Below are 21,158 nucleotides of genomic sequence, written 5' to 3'. Positions count from 1 at the left end.
CCTTCCTTCCTTCCTTCCTTCCTTCCTTTCTCTTCCTTCCTTCCTTTCTCTTTCTTTCCTTTCTTTCTTTCTTTCTTTCTTTCTTTCTTTCTTTCTTTCTTGTTTTCTGCGTGTACATTCTGATCCACATCACTTTTTGGTATATTCTCTGAGTTCTTGGCAAAATATGCTCAGTCTGGAAAATAATATTATTCCGTCCCGTTATTTGTTCACAAAAGATCCCTGAAACTGCTTTTCTCCCAAGTAGGAAAACGGCTTGGGGTGGGATATGTGATTCTGAGCAGAAAAAATGGCATCAAAGCAGTTGGTTTACCCCCCCAGCTCCTCTTGCCAGTATTTCACACTACTAGTTGCCGTATACAAGTCTGCTTGTCAGGGTTTTTTCAATAAAAAATATTTTTTAAAAACCAAGAGATTACTGATATGGTTCCCAAATCTCCAGCGTGGCTCTGAGTCACAGCACAAAGCACAGGCTTCACAATTAGATGCTCCTTAAAAAACATCTATGCCAATGGCTTGACCCAGATTTTTGTCCTGAAGCACATATACAATTGAGCGAATATGTCCTCATTTTCTAAATGAGTCAGGATCTTGAAAGGACTTCATATTTCACATTATTTACTATTGCTACTGAGGCCAAGGAATGAATTGTACTTTAAAGTTAGGTAGGAAAAATCCCATCACCAGACTGGCAAGTACAGGAGACTTTTTTAAAAAAGAAAGAAGCCAAATACCTTATATTACTCATTGTGCTTTTGGGAGGCCATAATTTGGGCCATGAATGATAGACACTTAACCAGAGCAAGAGTCACTTCCTTTATTAACTTTCTGAGGAAAAAATGAAGTTGCAAGAATTGTGGGGGAAAGGTGGACCAAGTATTTTGTTGGTTGGTTTGTTTAATTTGTATACCACACTTCATCTATAGACCTCGGGGCGGTTCACAGCATAAAAATACAAGATAGAAAACACAAAATACATAATAAAAGCAATTTATAGCTAGCCCTTGTAACATCTCTGCAGCCTGTAATATATTTATCCAGTGTTCAATCTGGCCAGCCTAAATGCAAGGAATAAGTGGGGTTCTACCTGGTAGCGGGACGCGGGTGGCACTGTGGGCTAAACCACAGAGCCTAGGACTTGCCAATCAGAAGGTCAGCGGTTCAAATCCCCGCGACGGAGTGAGCTCCCGTTGCTCGGTCCCTGCTCCTGCCCAGCTAGCATTTCGAAAGCACATCAAAGTGCAAGTAGATAAATAGGTACCCCTCTGGTGGGAAGGTAAACGGCATTTCCGTGCGCTGCTCTGGTTTGCCAGAAGTGTCTTAGTCATGCTGGCCACATGCCCCGGAAGCTGTACGCCGGCTCCCTCAGCCAGTAAAGTGAGATGAGCGCCGCAACTCCAGAGTCGGTCACGACTGAACCTAATGGTCAGGGGTCCCTTTACCTTTACCTTACCTTCTTGGCAGCAGTGTCCCTGCCACTTGCTCTGGGGTGGGGCTGTGGGAAGGTTGGGGCTCTGTAGGTGCCCATTGCTTTCAACTTTACACCTCACAGCCCCAAACTCACTGCCCTAGAAAGCAGCAGGGACCATTGTGTTGACAGGGCAAGTCTGTGTCAGCTGGTTCCTTTCCTACAGAAAGAGAAATAGCTGGGATTTGCATGTTCTTAACTGAACCTGGCTTCTATACCCTAACGCAAACGGTAGCAGTTTGAGCGTATGTGTTTCCACTCAATGGGAGCTTTTGTGTAGTTAAACCGCATAGAGCTCCCTGTATGTAGCAACATAAACCAAGCTGCAGGGCTCTGCCACTTAAACACCTTTTATGGTTAATGAACAGGAGAACCCTCATCTCGTTTACTTTATTAAGGAATTTATTGGCTTCCCCTACATTAAGCTTTACTAGCATGATTACACTGTGTTGACACAAGACTTTCAAAGTTCAAAAGATATCTTCCTGCACAGACGTACAATTGCACTTGTTCAAAAGGAGCTGTAAGGATTGACTTCCCTAAACAAAACCGAGGTGTGTTAGGCCTCCATTGCTCCCATTGTCATCAGGCCAGGAAAGCATGAAGCGAAAAGGAGTAATGGGTCAGGGAGCCATAGACTAGAGGGGTTGATGGAGATCATTGTGGTCTGCAGGGATACACTTGGGTCCAGAGCTATTGGCACAAGTTAGTCTTAGAAACCAGGGCCCCTCAGCCATGAGGCAATAGCCTCAGGTGGCAGAATCCACAGGGACAGTGTCAGATGCTGGTGGTGGTTGCTCATGAGTAACCAGGCAGGACCTGTATTTTACAGGTTTTATTGTGCAAACTATTTACAGTGCAGATCCCCAAAGTTCATGTCCGTCTTAGTCACTTGCAGAATCCGGGAGTGGCCCCTTCCGGTTTCTCTAACAAGAACTTCGGCACCCCAAGGTTCCTCCTCCCCTCCTTACGTTTCATCCCTCTGCGCAGGCTGGGTGACGGAAGGGGCGTGTGTCCCTCCTGGCCAGCCTGGCTAGGTGAGGCGCTGGGGCTCTCAGCAGCATCCCCGAGCCCTTTCCTCGCTTGACTGGCCCCACAGTGGAATTTGCTGCCAAGGAGTGTGGTGGAGTCTCCTTCTTTGGAGGTCTTTAAGCAGAGGCTTGACAACCATATGTCAGGAGTGCTCTGATGGTGTTTCCTGCTTGGCAGGGGGTTGGACTCGATGGCCCTTGTGGTCTCTTCCAACTCTATGATTCTATGATTCCCCTCTCTTCTCCACTGGAGGTGTGGCTTTTCCCATCGCTGGAAGAAGAACTGCTCCTCAGGAGCTTCGGAGGCTCTCTGTATCCCAATGGCCCCCCTGTCTCCCTCCCCTGTTCCGATGGCAGTCCCCTGACAGACAGCAAATCTGCTACTTAGGAATGCATCTCCTCCTGCCACAGTGGCAGCAACAGCTTCAGCATGTTCCTTGGAGGCTAGATCTGCCATCTCCTCAGCAGCCCCCTGCCCAGGCCGCCTCGGCAGCGGATTCTTGGCAAATAGGAGGTGCAGCTGGTCTCCTCCCACCTTTGTTCTCAATGTAGATATTTATCCCTCCCCTTGTTCTGATGTGGACAAGATGGCTCAGTTGGTTAGAGTGTGGTGCTGATAATGCCAAGGTTGCAGGTTCGATCCCTGTATGGGACATCTGCGTATTCCTGCATTGCAGGGGGTTGGACTAGATGATCCTCAGGGTCCCTTCCAATTCTATGATCCTATGACTGGATCTTCACCATAGAAGCCAACTCCCAATTTCAACACACACACCCCAAGTTGATGGGCATTTCCATTCAAATGGGGTGCGCATGCCCACGTCTTGTGATCAGTTATGTGGGGTGGGGCTTACCTGCCTCCTCGCACACAATATTTTATTCAAGTTGGCACCCCTGATCTTCGCTCACCCCTTCCTTCTCTCCTGCCTGGAAGTCAGGGGCACCATTTTGTGGTTTGCCTCAGGTGCCAAAATGACTTGGACCAGCCTTGTTAGGAGCACAGCATAACTGACTCAAAGGTGTTTTCAAATTGGCACCCCAGGTATTCTTGGCCAAAAAGCAGGCAAGGCTCAAAGCTTTGGTTGGATGGAAAATGAGAAATTTATCCAGTTCTCCAGGTGAGGGAAGCAACAGGGAAGCCAGTCAGGTGGTCAAAACAGGAAGAGCCAGACCAAAGGGGGGGGGGCACAAGAAACAGCCGCCCAACTGCACTCACATCCATGCAAAACCTGCCGGGATTTCCCAGGTGACTTGCTCAGCAACCAGCCAGACTTCCAACTGGCCACAAACAACAACTAGGACTGAGGCAATGGAACAAACAGGGACAGAAAAGTTCAGCCCAGGGGTCCAATTCTTATAGTTTAGTAGCAGCTTCTTGTCTACTGACGTTGGTAGGCAGATTGCAACCACAAGCAGTTAGCAAAACAGGGTGTCCTTGAGCCCTAGTGAACTGTCATATATGACTAGTAGACTGTTTTGTGTCTTGGGTCATATAATGTGGACTAGATTTTGTAGGATTTGTATGTGACGGAAAACAAGATGCTTCCTCAGTTAAATTATGAACTAAGAATTTGTTACTGTGTACATATACAGTAGAACCTCGACTTACCACCACCCGTAAAGGTAAAGGGACCCATGACCATTAGGTCCAGTCGTGACTGACACTGGGGTTGCAGCGCTCATCTCGCTTTGCTGGCTGAGGGAGCCGGCATACAGCTTCCAGGTCATGTGGCCAGCATGTGGTTCTAGGGAACTAGAGCAGCGCACGGAAACGCCGTTTACCTTCCCGCCGGAGCAGTACCTATTTATCTACTTGCACTTTGACGTGCTTTCGAACTGCTAGGTTGGCAGGAGCAGGGACTAAGCAACGGGAGCTCACCCCGTCGCGGGGATTCGAACCGCCGAACCACCGCCCCTACCCGCGAACAATTCAACTCACAACTGCGGCAAACCCGGAAGTAAATACCAGGTTTGCCGCAATTTGCACACACACAGAAGCGGCTTCTGCCGTCTGCACATATGCAGAACAACGCTTCTACCAGCGACCTGGATCAACTCACAAATGGACCTCCGGAACGGATTCTGTACCTGAGTAGAGGTTCCACTGTACACTAATAATTGTATATAGTAATGATGGTGTGTGTGTGTGTTTAAAAATATATATAAATCTAATAATTTTTCCCCTTCTTGTTAGGTTGACTTTGAACAACTTCGGGACAACTTATGTCAAATGGAGAAACGGTGCAAAGCATCATGGGATCACCTGAAGGCCATAGCAAAGCATGAAATGAAGCCAACTCTAAAGCAGAAGATGTCTGAGTTCCTTAAAGACTGTGCAGAAAGAATAATAATTTTAAAAATTGTCCACAGAAGAATAATTAACAGGTAGAGTACCAGGGAATAATATGGATGATGTACCATTGAGAGGTCTCATAAAAAATGATGATATTCTAAGTTGTCTGGGCAAATCTGCTGAGTAGTAGCGAGTTTTTAGCAAAGCTGGGGTGAAGCCATCACAGAAAGAGGCTCATAATTGAGCCTGAGAGAGTCAGCTTGATTTATCCCTGCTGTGTGCCTAAGAAGATCCTGTTGCATTCCCAATGACAATTTCAGAAGAATCTAATTCCTCTTCACCCCCAATGAGCCTCCAAACTCCTCCAATGAGCTCGACCCACTAGTATAAACAATAAATAAAACATCAAATAGTACGGAATCAAATTGAACAATTTCCGCATAAATCATAAGAATATCTAAAATAGAGATACAACAGCAGCTACCAAAAATCCCCAACCAAAACCCAACATGGTACTCCAGTCCAAGCATCTGTTCAACAGCCACAGCTTTTGCAGCTGGAGTCAGTCCTGGCCCCTCCCAAACCAGGTGGGGAAAAGGCCTGCGCGGCAGGGAGCAGGTCTCCCAGGACTCACGGCCTAGATAGTCTCTGGCCTCTTCAGCAACTTCAGCTCTTGTAGCTGGAATCAGTCAGAGCCCACCCTCCCAGACCTGGTGGGGGAAGGGTCTGCAAAGAAGGCTGGGAGCAGGTCTTGCAAGAGATGCAGCCAAGATAAATTCATAATTCAAAAGCAGATTATCCACTGCATGCTCCTCTGACATACTCTGTCCTATAAACAAAGGCACTTCAGCTAGATCATGCCATATTCCCTAAAACACCACCACTGCAACAATCCCTGGGGGGTTGAGGGGCTTTCTTGTTGGACGAAAGCTGCAAATCACTCAATTCTGTTTTTCTAGGTTCCACTCTTTCTTATTATTTATGGGATACCCGCCTTACGCAATCCGCGAAGTCAACATCAATAAATTCTGCAAAATTATTAGTGAGTTTGCCCTGGAGTATCGCACCACGAGGGAGCGCGTTTTGCAACAGAAGCAGAAACGAGCCAACCACAGAGAAAGAAACAAAACCAGAGGGAAAATGATCACTGATGTAAGTGGCAAAGTAAAATCTCGTTCAGCAAAAGTACGTAAAGTTTTGTTGCCGGCAAATGACATACTATAAGATCCATTATCCAAACTGCTCTCGCTCTCATTTCTTCTTTTTCAAGGAACTCTTCTATGAAAGTAGAAGGTTGTCCTGCATAACTCATCCTCTCCAAGCAGCACGACCTAAAAGGAGCTCCTTTAGCCTACTCCTTTTCCAGAATTAGGGTACCATGATCATACATGGACCCACTTAATCAGTACCCAGGCATATGTCATCTCATGGCTGCATCCAGCAGTAAGATGAGCCACAGGATCACACGCTCTTTTACCGGCAGCCCCTGACTTCACACAGGGGCATACGAAGGGGGGAGAGGGCCCGCCCTGGGCACTGCCCTGGGGGGTGACAAGATGGCCTGCTGCCTCCCCCCAGTTGTAGAGCGGCAGAGGGCACAATGCAATTCTGGGCTGCATCAATAGGAGTATAGCATCTAGATCAAGGGAAGTAATAGTGCCACTGTATTCTGCTCTGGTCAGACCTCACCTGGAGTACTGTGTCCAGTTCTGGGCACCACAGTTCAAGAAGGACACTGACAAACTGGAACGCGTCCAGAGGAGGGCAACCAAAATGGTCAAAGGCCTGGAAACGATGCCTTATGAGGAACGGCTAAGGGAGCTGGGCATGTTTAGCCTGGAGAAGAGGAGGTTAAGGGGTGATATGATAGCCATGTTCAAATATATAAAAGGCTGTCACATAGAGGAGGGAGAAAGGTTGTTTTCTGCTGCTCCAGAGAAGCGGACACGGAGCAATGGATCCAAAGAAAGAAGATTCCAGCTAAACATTAGGAAGAACTTCCTGACAGTAAGAGCTGTTCGACAGTGGAATTTGCTGCCAAGGAGTGTGATGGAGTCTCCTTCTTTGGAGGTCTTTAAGCAGAGGCTTGACAACCATATGTCAGGAGTGCTCTGATGGTGTTACCTGCTTGGCAGGGGGTTGGACTCGATGGCCCTTGTGGTCTCTTCCAACTCTATGATTCTATGATTCACACAGTCAGTGTGGGCGCTGCTCAAGCCGCGTCCTCACAGCGTCCGCACAGGCTGCCACTCGCGCACGGTGTCCATATGGGCTGCCGCACATGTGCAGTATGTATGGACGCCGCGCATGCGTCATCGGGTGGTTCTCCCCGCCCCTCGGCGTCCCGCCTCAGTTGATGGAGAGGGTTCCTCGGGCACTGCCCGCAAATGCTGCTTCCCTTACTGATCTTAGCCATGTTTAGACTAATAGCAGTGACATTAACTACTGCTATTGTTGGTGCTGGTGTAACTGGCACAAGCCAGCAAGGGAAGTGTAGCAGGAAAGTGTGCTGGCAAGGCAGGAAGTTTATTGACCAGTTTCTTAACAACAATTACAGTGGTACCTTGGCTTACATACGCTTCAGGTTACAGACTCTTCGGGTTACAGACTCCACTAACCCAGAAATAGTACCTCGGGTTAAGAACTTTGCTTCAGGATGAGAACATAGCACTGCGACAACAGGAGGCCCCATTAGCTAAAGTGGTACCTCAGGTTAAGAACAGTTTCCAGTTAAGAACGGACCTTCAGAACGAATTTTGTTCTTAACCCAAGGTACCACTGTATTAGGAATAGGAAGGTATTCACATGCACAGTGGCACTTCTGTGGTGGAGAACAGGAAGTGTCCACCTGCACATGGACTGGATTATGGTGCCAGGCAATGGCCATTCAACCTTATATATTCTCTTTCAGTGCGATTCTATTTCCCAAGCACCTAAGTCAGCCAGAGCTGCACTTCCTCAAATTTGACAACACTAACCTCTCTCCTTCAATGTCATAGAATACTAGCTAACCACTCGTTAAAGGGTGGTTTCTGATGACTACTTATTATGTCGTCTGATAGGAAGTGCCTACAGAGGGTGGTGAATACAGCACAAGATATTATGGGCTGTCCCGTGAATCCGCTGGATGAAGTAGCGGAAGAACATTGCCTCAGGAGAGTGAGGAAAATTCTCAGGGATGATTCACACCCTGGCCAGCACTTTCTTGATCTCCTGCCCTCAGGCAGAAGATATAGCAGCACAATTAGTCGCACCAACAGGGTAAAGAACAGCTTCTATCCGTGGGCTGTTAGGCTGCTGAATGAAAAGATAACAACAGGGCAACTGACTTTTGGGTTTGGTGGGTGTGCGTCAGTAAACGAGGGGAATTAAGACTAAGAGACCTGAGTGGGGGGTGCTTGTGTAATCTCACTGTATGCAAGTTGTACAAGTGACAATAAAGTATTTCAATTTCAACTATATGTACTGATAACCATAAATGCTATTTAAATGTAATGGGGGGGGGGGACTGTGCTGGCACCAACCAAACTATAAGTAGGAGAAGTACAATATTTTGGGGAGGTTTCTTGCACTCAATGGTACCCGATTCTGAATCAGAATCTGACGTAGGGTGGGGAGGCTGGAGAGACATATTTTAAATAACTGACCTCTTATTTCATTTTTATAAACGCTACAATTCTGATTTTCAGTTTTAATGATTAAAAATAGGTCTGTGCGTTTAGCTTTAGAGTTTTAAGGTTGGGAAAAAAAATTCTATGTGATGCAAGTTCTAATCGGAATTATTAATTTGAGATTGGAATAGATGTTACCTAATAAGGATTGCTAATTGGGCTGCAGGGAAAGGGATGCACAGCCTACTTTTATACAAATAAGATTACTTTTTCTCTGTCAAGTGACCTTTAAAAATCCCCCAGGACTTTTAAATCTTCTTTTAAGTTGATGCGGTTTTATTCAGTCCAAAGAAAGTTTAAAGAAGTGCCAGTACTTAATAAAAGTTTCCAGCTGTCTTCAAAATCCAACTCTGGAGTCTCCATTAGATGTGAATGTTTTGTTGCATATGGAGCTACCTCTATCTGGGCTTTGGCATGGGCAGCGCTGCTCTGATTAGCAGCGTGGCCAAAATCTCGGGCAAGCTAAGTAAAAGAATACAATAAAAAAAAAACCACTCCAGTATTATGGATCCAAATGGGCATGGGTTTAGATCACTGCCTCCCTATCATTTGTAGATCTTTCCTGGCAGTGATCTCTCAGACACTGGAAATTTGACTCATATTGAATAACTTTCAAACTGTATTGTTATTACACAAGGATTGTTTTCTTTTAAATCTGGCACCCCATTAAGAAAGTGGACGTCCCCCCCCAATAATATTATATACTTTTGGCAAAGCATAGCACTGCACATATTTTAAGTGCAAGGCAGGGGTCAGTGGACAGTCTGTTGCGTGACCAGGCGGCGACAGCCCCAGCCCCCGGGGATTATAAGGAAGGAATAAAGACCCGGACAACGTATATGGAATTAAAATTAGGCCACAACTTTATTAAACTTCCAAAAGTAGGACGACCTTGGCTTTGGCCTTGGGCGTGTACCCCTCCCAGCCCCCCAGTCGAGGGAACTGGGGCACATCAGGGTAAATGGGATATGGGGGTGCTCTGTGAGACGTAAGTGTAGCAGGCAGCCCAGCCCATATCCCTGCACGGAGGGTAGCTCACTCACGACCTTTCAGTGTATGGCCAGTGATACCCATATCTATAACCCCTTTAAGAGGGGACCCTGGAATCACTGCCGCGGGGGGGGGGTTTGAGTCGCCACTTCACGCCCCCCCATATAGGGAAGAAAAGACTAAAGGATTCCACCCAAGGCCATAACCGCCAAAGTTGTGACGAATTGCTACGGGGAAGACAAAAACCTGCCAATGCAGGAAAATTTCTTCCCAGTCCTTCGACAGCAACTAGTCAAAGACCGCAGCAGCACCTGCTAAACAGGAAGAAAAAGTTAACCTGGAAACAAGAAACATTAAACTAAGGGAGGGTAGGGAGGGTGAATCTCCAGAGCCGTCTGCCTGGCTATTGTCGGCTCCACCCCCTATTTATAAATGGGGCTGGCCCCACCTCCCAGCAAGAAACTTGATTACTGAAGCTGGGCATGAACCTCCAAATAATAACACTGAGAGGCAAGCCAGCCCCTGTTTGCCAGTAAGCTCCCTGGGAACTGTAGCACCACCCGTGATCCCGCAAAGAGCACTCTGCATTCATGAGACATGCTTATTCATAATCTCTTTCTTTATACATTTTATATATGTATTATATGTGCGTGTGTGTGCGCGCGCACATAGATATGCAAGTATGTATGTATCGTATAGTGCTGTAACGGCTCCATCAGCAGAGGATATTGGTTCATGCTTTGAACGAATGGCAATTGGCTTTTCCATGGATTGCCATTTGTTCCAATTTAGCACTAAAGAGCGAGTTTTCCAGGGGAAAGCGGCAGGGCAAGGGCAAAACCACTCTGCCCCGTGGAGGGTAGACAAGCCCAAGGACAGGTTTATTGAGGGGAAAGCAGAGCATGGAATCAGGCAGGGCAGAAAATGAATGGGAAGCAACTTGTTAGATCCCTTAATTACTGTTACGACTTTAAGTATTATTGGCTAGTCCCAGGGGAAAATATTCATTCTGTTTCATGGAGATAGTCTTTTAGTCTTAATAAAATAAGCAAGCTGGTGGAATTATCTCATGTGTGGGATGTAAAGGTGCAGTCAATATTCTGACAGAGGACTAACGGCCTCCATGTTCTAACCGGTTGATGTGACAACCAGTTTGTTGGTTGCTGGTAATTTTCAAAGATTCAAAAATTTTCAAAGCTCAGTTGCTGTCACCTTATTATTTGCTTGTTATGTAACCTAAGCCTGCCTTCAGGTACAGTTCTGTAAACCTGAATGAATCTGAGAGTAAAATAGTTATATATTAACATGAATCAGATTCGTGTGTGTATTCTTTAAGAGGGATTCAAAGGGATTTTTAACCAGGAAGGAATCATTATTTGTAGAACTCAGATGAGTCAGCAACAAGCTGATCACTGCATAAACTTATAAAAGGGATTGTTTAACTCTGCTAAAGTAAACCTTCCCACATCATGGACAAATACAGTGGTACCTCGGTTTAAGAACAGCCCTGTTTGCAAACTATTCGGTTTACGAACTCTGCAAAACCGGAAGTAGTGTCCCGATTTGCAAACTTTACCTTGGTGCAAGAACGGAAGCCGAATGGTGGAAGGGCACTGGCGGCGGGAGGCCTCATTAGGGAAAGCGCGCCTCGGTTTAAGAACGGCTTCAGTTTAAGAATGGACTTCCGGAACAGATTAAGTTCATAAACCAAGGTACCATTGTAACCTGTCATGTTGTTCCCCCAAGGGGACACTCAGATTTGGGACACTACTGCCATCGTGCTCCAATCTTTTCTTTTTTAATGAATCATACCAAAAATCCTGTTTAAACTCCTAATAAAAGATATCTGGTATGAGCCAGATAGGCAGAGGGAATGGTTTATAATTTATAACCTCACCAGGAGGATCAAGGATCTCAGTGTGATACAGTGCATCACACTTATTTCTGTTTACATGTGTTTGCATCACTTCCACAGATGTAAATTGAGATTGCCTAGTCCAATCTGGCAGTTCCCCGACCCCTTGAGGAAAATAATGTGCAGCCAAAATAGAAATGTTGTCTTTAAAATTGATGGTTGGATCAAAAAAACATTTGTCTATACTTCAGCATTTCTGTATCTGTGACACAGTATATATCCAGTCTGTCATTAGAAAATTTCGTTATTTCCTTTATATGCCAGGTGCCATAAGAAAGCGGCAGAGATAGCACAGGATAGTACGCACCCCGGAAATGATCTCTTTCAGCTTCTGCCTTCTGGAAGAAGGTATAGGGTTATAAAGGCCAGGACTAGCCGCCTGAGAAACAGTCTCTATGCAAATGCAATTCTGGTTCTAAACGCAGCATAAGGGGTTTCTACAGTATAGTGTATTTTAAAATAGGGTTTTAGAGTTTTTAGGGGTTTTTGAATGTTTTATGTAGTTTTTATGTAGTTTTTATGTAGTTTAATGTAGTTTTATGTAGTTTTATGTAGTTTTTATGTAGTTTTATGTAGTTTTGCAATTTCATTGTCCTGCATGGGACAATGACAATAAAGACAATAAAGATATATTATAATCTGAAAAGATAGGAAGCTTTCCCTGAAATTCTGTCTAAATCTGCCTCCCTTTCTTCAGATAATCCCTTTTTGTTACTATGGCAAAAAGAATACTGCTTTTCTCTTCTTTGTGTCCAGCATTTTTGCACTAGACCAGATTGAGGTTAGCATAGAGAAAGTTTTTTTTTAATATCAGGATGTCACAAGAATCCCCATTCGAGATACCGTATTTTTCGCACCATTGGACGCACTTTATCCCTCCTAAAAAACAAGGGAAAATGTGTGTGCGTCCTATGGAGCGAATGCAAGGGGGAGGCAGGCGGGAAAAGCCCCCAAGAGCCGCACACAAGCTTCGTGCGCTCTTGCGGGCTTTTCTCCAGGAGGGAGAAGGGACTGACTGGCCGCATCGGTCCGTTCTCCCTCCTCGGGGAAAAGCCCCAAAGAGCGGCGCCCTCTTTAAAGGCTGCGCGGCTCCTGCGGGCTTTTCTACGAGGTGGGGGAATCCCCGCACCTCCCAGAAAAGGCAGGAGAAGCCGCGCAGCCCCTTTAAAGAGCGCACGGCTTCTGCGGGAGGTGGGGGAAGCTGCAGCAGATTCCTTCCTCCAGCGCTCCCTTTGAAGCGGCAATGTGGGAGGGGAGCAGCTTACACTCGTGTAAGCAGCTCCTCCCCCACTTTCCTCCTTCAAAGCAACTACGGAGGAGGGAAGGAAGGGGACCATGGATCCTCCGCTGCTCACAGGGATTCCTCCGTGATTGCTTTGAAGCAGGAAAGTGGGAGGGGAGCAGCTTACACTCGTGTAAGCAACTCCCCTCCCACTTTCCTCCTTCAAAGCAACTGCGGAGGAGGGAAGGAAGGGGACCATGGATCCTCCACCGCTTGTGGCTGCAGCGGATTCCCTTCTCCTGGGCTCCCTTTGAAGCAGAAAAGTGGGAGGGGAGCAGCTTACACTTGTGTAAGCAGCTCCTCTCCCACTTTCCTGCTTCAAAGTGGAGGGAATCCACTGCATTTGCGAGCAGAGGATCCATGGCTCCGCTTCCTTCCCTCAAAGCAGGGTGCAGGGGGGAAAGAGGGCAGGAAATAGAGGCCGGGCAGGAAGACACAACCACACTTTGACCACTGAAAGTCCACCCCAGCCTCCCCAGATTTCCACTGAGATGGCCAGGCTAATCTCGATGGCCATAAGTCAGGCTCAGCATTATTAACTGGACTTACATAAGCCATGGTTCCCCTTCCTATCCTCCTCTGAGGCTCAATTTAAATCTCTTGACAGGATGTACAGATGATTAGAAGTACAAATATTTTACCTGTCCCCGAATGACCTTTTAGATTTCTGCCATTAATGCTAGGGGGTTACATATATAGTGTTGTTTTCTGGAGGGATATATTTTTACTGGCAATGAACTGGCTTGCCATAATGAGAATAAGCAATTGGAGCATACCTACAGAGGTTCCGTTGGATAAAGGCTGGCTATCTTTCAGTGTCGCTAGGCCCAAAGCAAAACAAACAGCTCCCTGGTGGAACAAAACATCCCCTTAAAAAGCAATGCTAGCCTCCTGTCGTCCGTCTCTCCCACAGCTAATCTTTCTTGCATTGAGTGTGCCGAAAACACCATGAAAGACAAAACAAACGAGTCCCTCATTTTTCAATTGCGAATGTTTCTGGAACAAAGAAATGGACGGATTCAGATAAAATAATATCTGAGAAAGACTTTTTGTTAATGATTGGGTGCAATTCAACTAAAGTTAGACATAACTGATGGCCAAACTAGATGTGATATAGGAGACACATGAAGTGTTTCCCATCTCCCCCCCCCCTTAATTTTTTTATTTTTTTTTACTTTGCTGTAGCCATAGGGTGGACAATCCACATCTTATTGCAACAGTGCCACAGTGCAAGGGATCTTTTAACCACCCCCTTTGGGCTAATTTCACAGTCAAAACAGATCACAGCTGCTTGGGGGGAGAGACTGCCCAGGGGTGAGATATTGCAGCACAAGGCCACTGCCTCCATCAAACTTGGAGCCCTCGGCTGCAGCAGTAAAGCGTGAAGATCTGTAAGGTACAGGACCAGTTTCCTCTGCCAACTGCCATGGTTACAAGTGACCCAGAAGGGCCTCCACCCCCGCTACCCTGCAGTTGGAAGCAGTTTCAGCCATTGCTGCCTTCTTTCCCGGGGCGGCCATGACGATAAACCCAACTACCGGTCCTTTGCTCAGGGGGTGCTGGCAGGCCCTTGCTGCTGAACCGGGCTACTATGTCTTGGCTGTTCATCAGAAGAAAGAACTGCTACTTCCCAAGTGCGCACTAAGACACCAACAAGTGGGTTGTCACCCTCCACTCGCTTGAAGAGGCAGAAAAATGTCATCACTCCAACCTGATGCTTGCTGCATCCCGTCCTTTGGACGAGCAGTAAATGTTTCTGCCTTGCTTGAATCGCTATGATTCTATTATCTGCTCTATTTGTATCGCCTTCCACAATATAAACTGGGCATCACACAACGAGGTCCTAACATTTATTAAGGAGTATTGAACACAGTGGAACTTAAGGTAAAGGCAAAGGGACCCCTGACCATTAGGTCCAGTCGTGTACGACTCGGGTTGCGGTGCTCATCTCGCTTTATTGGCCGAGGGAGCCATCTTTCAGCTTCCAGGTGATGTGGCCAGCATGACTAAGCCGCTTTGGTGAACCAGAGTGGTACCTATTTATCTACTTGCACTTTTGATGTGCTTTTGAACTGCTAGGTTGGCAGGAGCAGGGACCGAGCAGCGGGAGCTCACCCCGTCATGGGGATTCGAACCACCGACCTTCTGATCGGCAAGCCCTAGGCTCTGTGGTTTAGACCACAGTGCCACCCTTATTAGGTGCTAACACTTATTAGGGAGTATTGAACACAGTGGAACTTTCCTCTTTGTAAACATCCGTAGGGTTTACGGACACTCCAGCAGAGAGAAGTTGGAACAGCACAAAGCCAGTCAGATAGCTCCCCTTTGTGGGAGGTAGTTAAGGTAGTCAAGTATTTTGCAGGCTTTGCCCTAGATCAAGATGTTCGAGAAACTGTCCCATCACCCTTTAATGTGCCTCAGATTAAATTCTCAACCGCAATGTCTCAGTTTTGACCCATTGTATCAAGAAAGGCGATCAGCGATCGAGAATTGATGCTTTTGAATTCTGGTGCTGGAGAGTCCCATGGACTGCAAGAAGATCAAACCTCTCTATTCTTAAGGAAATCAGCCCTGAGTGCTCACTGGAAGGACAGATCCTGAAGCTGAGGCTCCAAGACTTTGGCCACCTCATGAGAAGAGAAGACTCCCTGGAAAAGACCCTGATGTTGGGAAAGATGGAGGGCACAAGGAGAAGGGGACGACAGAGGACGAGATGGTTGGACAGTGTTCTTGAAGCTACAAACATGAGTTTGACCAAACTGTGGGAGGCAGTGGAAGACAGGAGTGCCTGGCGTGCTCTGGTCCAGGGGGTCACGAAGAGTCGGACACGACTAAACGACTAAACAACAACAATCAAGAAAGGCTTTGACCTAAAATCCTCAGATTCCTCCTCTTCCTCATCATGGGCACCAGAGATTTCCACAACTGTATTTTGACCAGTGGTTGTGCATCCCAGTAGAACATTCTTTGAGGGCTGAATGTCATGCTAAGTCCCTCACATGGAGTTGCATTGCCATGACAGCAGCTCCCACAGAAGCTTTTACCATCTGATTCCCACGTCACACTTTTCTACCAGTGGCATGAACATTCTCCACACAATCTGCGTGTTGAAAGATATTCTACAATCACTGACTCACAGCATTTCCTAAATATTTTCATTTGATAGCTTTAACAAGAGCTGGTTCCTATTAGATGAGTTTTGCTTAGATTCCAGCATTTTCTCCTGCTTTCTGCAGTCCCTTATGGTGGAACTCTTGTTATTTCAAAGAGAAGGCTAGAAAGCCACTTTCTTAAATGGTAACGCTATGTGGAAGTGATTTTTATGTGAGATCGCTTTCACACAGGCAGTTCTTCATGTAAAAAACAGAAGGTATATGCAGGGTTGTGCTAACTCGACTAAATGTTTGAGTCTGCAAGGAAGACTTAAAGGCTAGTAGCAGTAGTTGGTTTTTTTTTTCTGCTGCAGAGTAGCTTGTTTTCTTGAGTCCTTTGGAGTTTTTTCTCTCTTTGCAATTACCGTATTTTTTGCACCATAACACTCACTTTTTTCCTCCTAAAAAGTAAGGGGAAATGTCTGTGCGTGTTATGGAGGGAATGCCTACGGGTGGCATGCCTACGGATTTTCCTCCTCTAAAAACTACGTGCGTGTTATGGTCGGGTGCGTGTAATAGAGCAAAAAATACGGTATGTGTGAAGTGATTATGGCTGGATCTAGACACATAAAAAATGTGTTTCAGTTAAAAGCATTGTAAATTTAAACAGGGGAAACAGGTAGAGAAAAATGGGACTCCTGGTGGCACAATGTTATATTGCACATACAGTGCATATAAATCACTTTTTCTTTACTAGTCTAGCTGAGTCCTTGGTTACTTCCAGTCTCTGCTGGTGAAATATTGAACTATTTGGACTAATACTGCTCCAGGGGCTGGGTGGGAAAGGCTGATGAAGAGATGGTTGGTTGTGCCTTGATGACCTTCTGGTCTGCTGACCCTACGTTTCCAAGAGGTGGCACTTAGCTGATATCATAGCGGGAAAGTTTTTTACATAATCTCATTAAAAAGAATTCTAGGAGAAACTGAGATAGCTGTAGCCATGAGTCCTTGCAGAAAAGCAAGCATGCCAAGAGTTACGTTGTGCTCAGAGCTCTCTATCCATCAAACCTCCAGGTCAACTTCTAACCACCCAAATCTGACGTGACTATTCCTGGCAAAGGAACTGCCTGCTTTTTCCATGTAGAGGATTTATGGTGCCACGATAAGATACATATTCTCATTTTGCCTCTGTCATGTCAATGCTTAAACAGCCCCACGATTGTTCATGTTTTTTCAGTACTGTACTTCCTAAATGCTGCTTTCTGTCCTTTTCTACCCTGTCCTTTGCCTCCTTCTGGTAGACTGACGAAGAAGATGACACTGAGGTATGGTTCTGTGAAAAGAGCATGCCCTCTTCAGGCCCTCTGTGTGCTGTGAGATCTGCTAACAACAAAAACAGTCTTTCATTATCATGCATCAAATGTTCCATAACCCTCTAAATATCCGTACTATCTTTAACATGAGATATTTAGACCGCAGTGTGTTTATAGTCCACCGTATGCAGTTTTTCATAATGGCATTGATAAAGAGCATGGCAGTGGTGCAGCTCAAGTCCAGGGTTGTGCAGCTCGAAGGCCCTGCAAACATCCATCCAGATTGTGGCAAATGATGGGGACAGTGGCATGCCAAAGCCCAATGGGGCTTGTTAATTCAGGATTCTAGTTGTGGCTAGTGCATACCTTTCTTTCTTTCTTTCATTCATTCATTCTTTCTTTCTTTCTTACCTCCTTTTTCCCTGAGAAGGAATCCAATATGGATTACAGATAAAATAAGAACAGCTAAAAACATTGGGGAGGGAAACAAAAATTAAAAAGCTGTTACACAGTAAAAGAATTAAAACTATATATCTCTGTGTAAAAGGTAAAGGTAAAAGACCCCTGGACGGTTAAAGGTGACTATGGGGTTGTGACGCTCATCTCGCTTTCAGGCCAAGGGAGCCGGGGTTTGTCCACAGACAGTTTTCTGGGTTATGTGGCCAGCATGACTAAACCGCTACTGGCACATGGAGGACCATGACGAGTGCCAGAGCACATAGAAACACCGTTTACCTTCCCGCCGGAGCGGTACCTATTCATCTACTTGCACTGGTGTGCTTTCGAACTGCTAGGTTGGCAGGAGCAGGGACCGAGCAACGGGAGCTCACCCCGTCACGGAGATTCGAACCGCCGACCTTCCGATCAGTAAGCCCAAGAGGCTCAGTGGTTTAGACCACAGTGCCACCCGCATCCCTCTGTATGATCTACTAAAAGCATACCATCGCAACAAAAGCAGCACAACACCATCCCTTTCATTAAAAGCAGTCTGTCCCCCAAAGACTGTTGGGAGAAGAAGGTTTTACTTAATCTGCTGGCGGAAAGACAACAAGGAAGGAGCTAGTCTAAGTCTGGGAGCAGCCACCGAAAAGGGCCATGCAACTTCAGCAGAAGGGAGGGGTGCCTTTTTGACAGACTTGTCGAGAGCAGGGAAATCTTCAACTAAACATCCAGGAGTAAACTCCCTCATACCTAGTTGGCCTATCAGAGCACATGTTGCCACTGCAGTGTTACTGTGCAACACCTTCACCACCATCCTGCTTGGCTAATGACTTTCTAGTAACAGTGTTAACCCTTTATGTTACACACTGAATGAGTGCTGCTGCTACACTTCAAACCATTATTGTATTGACAAAAGCAATCAATCAGAATAAGTAGCATTGTTAAAAAGAGTCTCCTTCTAATTTCCTCCAGTTCATCTAATTGATTTTTATTTTTATTTTTGTAACCTAAGATGCTAGGCAACTTAGGAGACAAAAACCACCCAAGTTGCCTAGCATCTTGGGTTAGAATAAAATGCATTGTTGCCAGTCCAGGGCACTGTGGCCTTCAGCTGGGTGAAAGGACACAAAGAAGGGCAGACAGAAGCCAGCAGAAAGAAGAAAAAGCATCCGCACCCACCATCAGACTCCCAAAGAATTTTAAAAAATTGATACAGAGCTGCGACAGGAAGAAAGAGAGAAAGCACCATTCACTTGAGTTTCTGCTCTTTATTAGCAGATGTAATATGATTATTGGGACCAAGAGAAGAGAAATGAATGAATTAATTCGTATGGACTGTTACCTTTTTACCTTTGAATCCATACCAGAGATACTCCAAAAAGGAGAGCGAGTGAGAGAAACTGGATTGAGGGAAAGTGTGGAAATTCCGTGATTTGTACTTCATAAGGACCATAGAGAATTAATGGAGGCACTGGAAGCTTGCTTACCACATTAAACATCTGTAGGCTTGAGCCCGCAGAAGCAGCCTAAACCATTCGCAAAAGCCTTCTGAAAAGTCTTCCTTGAGATTTCACCCAGTGCCAGGTGGGCCGCCACAAAGTTGGCTCAACCGCTGTCAAAAGAGTTTCCCATCAAACTTCAGTTGGTAAAGGCACTTAGAGCAGAAACTCAGATGTTGAACAAAACTCAGACAGGGGGAGATGGCATGGGTGTCTGCAGAAATTTTTCATGGTAGGGTGAGGAATGTAGATACAGTACTCCAAATTAACAAGCACAGCTCACATCAGGGTGAGAGGTCTGCCATTTCTGGTACATCGCATGACTTAACTAATTGGTGTTGATTTTAAAATAATAATAATAATAATTGCTAAACTCTGCATTTTGCTGCCTGTAAAATATGAATATGAATTATGCACTCCCTGTGGTTGGAAACGGAAGGATTATTGTCCATTTGGTGGAACTGCAGCCAGAGTAAGAGAACGTCTTTGAAGGACTGATTTCTTATATTTGCGAATGTTGTGTGATTTTATAAATTAAGACTGGTGGGGAAATTCTTTCCACAGACTGGGAAATTCTGTAGCAGCAGCAGCTCTCCTCCACCTCAGAACCAACCGCAGGGGCTGCAATATGCAGAAGATGCAGTGGAACATGAGAATATGAAGGCCGTCTTGAAGACTTCCTCGCCAAGTGGGGAAAACACCACCGTGCTAGGAGTTCGCACCCGGAGTCGGGCAAGTCGAGGTGAATACTTCGGTTTTGTTTGGGATACTGGGGCCATATGTTACGGTTTCCTACTATTATTCCTGCTGGAGTGTGCTGGTCCGGGAGGGGGGGTGTTACCAGGCGGTGTGGTCTGAGTCCGGTCCTAGGTCAAGGGTATGGAGGCTGTCCGTCAGAGGGGCGAAGTGAGGTCCAAAGCGAGGAGTTGGGCGTGGTCAGGAACTCTGGCAGGAGAGCAGGTCAGGGTGCTGGCAGGAACAGGTTACCAACGATGTTGCTCCCACAACCTGGGACTGGGCGGGCTGGCCTTTATTTCCTCTGAGGCATAGGGCGGCCCCGGTCCACAGGTGACTCGCCTCTCTTGGCCTGGAGGCGAGCACTCCTCCTGCGAGAACTTAGTTCCCTCCGCCTCTCTGCCCTGAGCCTCTGCAGCTCCGGAGAGGCTGGAGGGTTACCGGACCCAGAGGCAACCTCACCTTCCCCTGACAGGGCTGGGAGAGGAGCACCTGCAGGCAATGGGTCCTCCATCACCTCCAGAGCCAGAGCGGATTCATCTGGTGTCTGCTCCTGAGGATCCGGCACAGGTGAGGGCCCTTCAGGTTCAAGCCCCTGCCCCGGCTCAGGTTGGGATTCCTCAGGTTCAGCCTCTGAATCCGATTCCCAGGCCATCACACGGATGCTCATATTTGAGAAACATAAGATATGCTGTGTACAGTTTATTGAGAAAATCTATAGAAAGCTATTGCTGTCGCCCTTTGAGGAAAGTAGATATGAGTGAATAAAGCTTCAAGGCTAGGAGATCCATTGTCAGATTTCCTATTTCTTTAAAAAAGCCTCGAATAACAGCTTTCTTGGGCAAGTACTATCACACAGACACAAACACACACACACACCATATCATTCCTGGGTGAAGACTCCCTTCCCTGCTACAAATAAAATATACCTTGCTATTTGACTTGTGTTGTGCAAAACATAGTATGTGTCACCCAATGAGGCTGCTTGGAGGAATTTAGTCCATGGGATTTTCTAGTCCATGGGATTTATAGGAAGAGGGCAGGGCCAGCCCATCTATGAGGCAGGCTGAGGAAGCTGCCTCAGATGGTGGAATTCAAGGGGTGGTGCCCCTGCAGGCACCCTGCCCGCCCACTGGAGGAGAAGCAGCAGTGGCTTCATGGTTCTGACAAGATCTCACAGGGCTCCCACGAGATATTGATTGAAGTTGTCCCAGCCTCCTTCCATAAGGAGAAGCAAAACGGGATGAGACACCCCTGGAAAAGCAAGTGTGCACATCCAGTCCAAGGTCTTTGTGGGAGGTCCCCGTTGTGGAGATTGTCATTTCTTCAGAGGGTGCTGTCTTGAGGACTTCTCGGTTTGGGGGCTCCATATTGGGGTCCAAGGTCTAACCGCTCTGAAGCTTGAGTCACTGGCTCTCTCAATCCAAT

General features: G+C 46.4%; 1 protein-coding gene across 48 annotated transcripts in view; it reads left to right on the top strand.

Annotated features, from left to right (window-relative positions):
- Window positions 1–21,158, top strand: part of FHOD3 (formin homology 2 domain containing 3) — a 349,246-nt gene that overhangs the window by 312,252 nt on the left and 15,836 nt on the right. For 30 of the 48 annotated variants that reach the window (XM_083407395.1, XM_083407409.1, XM_083407383.1 and 27 more), the window contains 4 exons: window positions 4,694–4,884; window positions 5,752–5,944; window positions 17,044–17,067; window positions 19,560–19,737. In XM_083407395.1, coding sequence (XP_083263521.1) covers window positions 4,694–4,884; window positions 5,752–5,944; window positions 17,044–17,067; window positions 19,560–19,737 — 586 coding nt within the window. Of the gene's footprint in view, window positions 1–4,693; window positions 4,885–5,751; window positions 5,945–17,043; window positions 17,068–19,534; window positions 19,738–21,158 lie in introns of all 48 variants that reach the window. The other 18 variants (XM_083407397.1, XM_083407411.1, XM_083407413.1 and 15 more) reach the window with 2 other exon arrangements.

This window comes from Podarcis tiliguerta (genome assembly GCF_965153285.1).
Source record: "Podarcis tiliguerta genome assembly, chromosome: 13".
NCBI lineage: Eukaryota > Metazoa > Chordata > Lepidosauria > Squamata > Lacertidae > Podarcis > Podarcis tiliguerta.
Note: the sequence above shows the minus strand (reverse complement) of the source record. Positions and strands in the feature narration are given on the sequence as shown.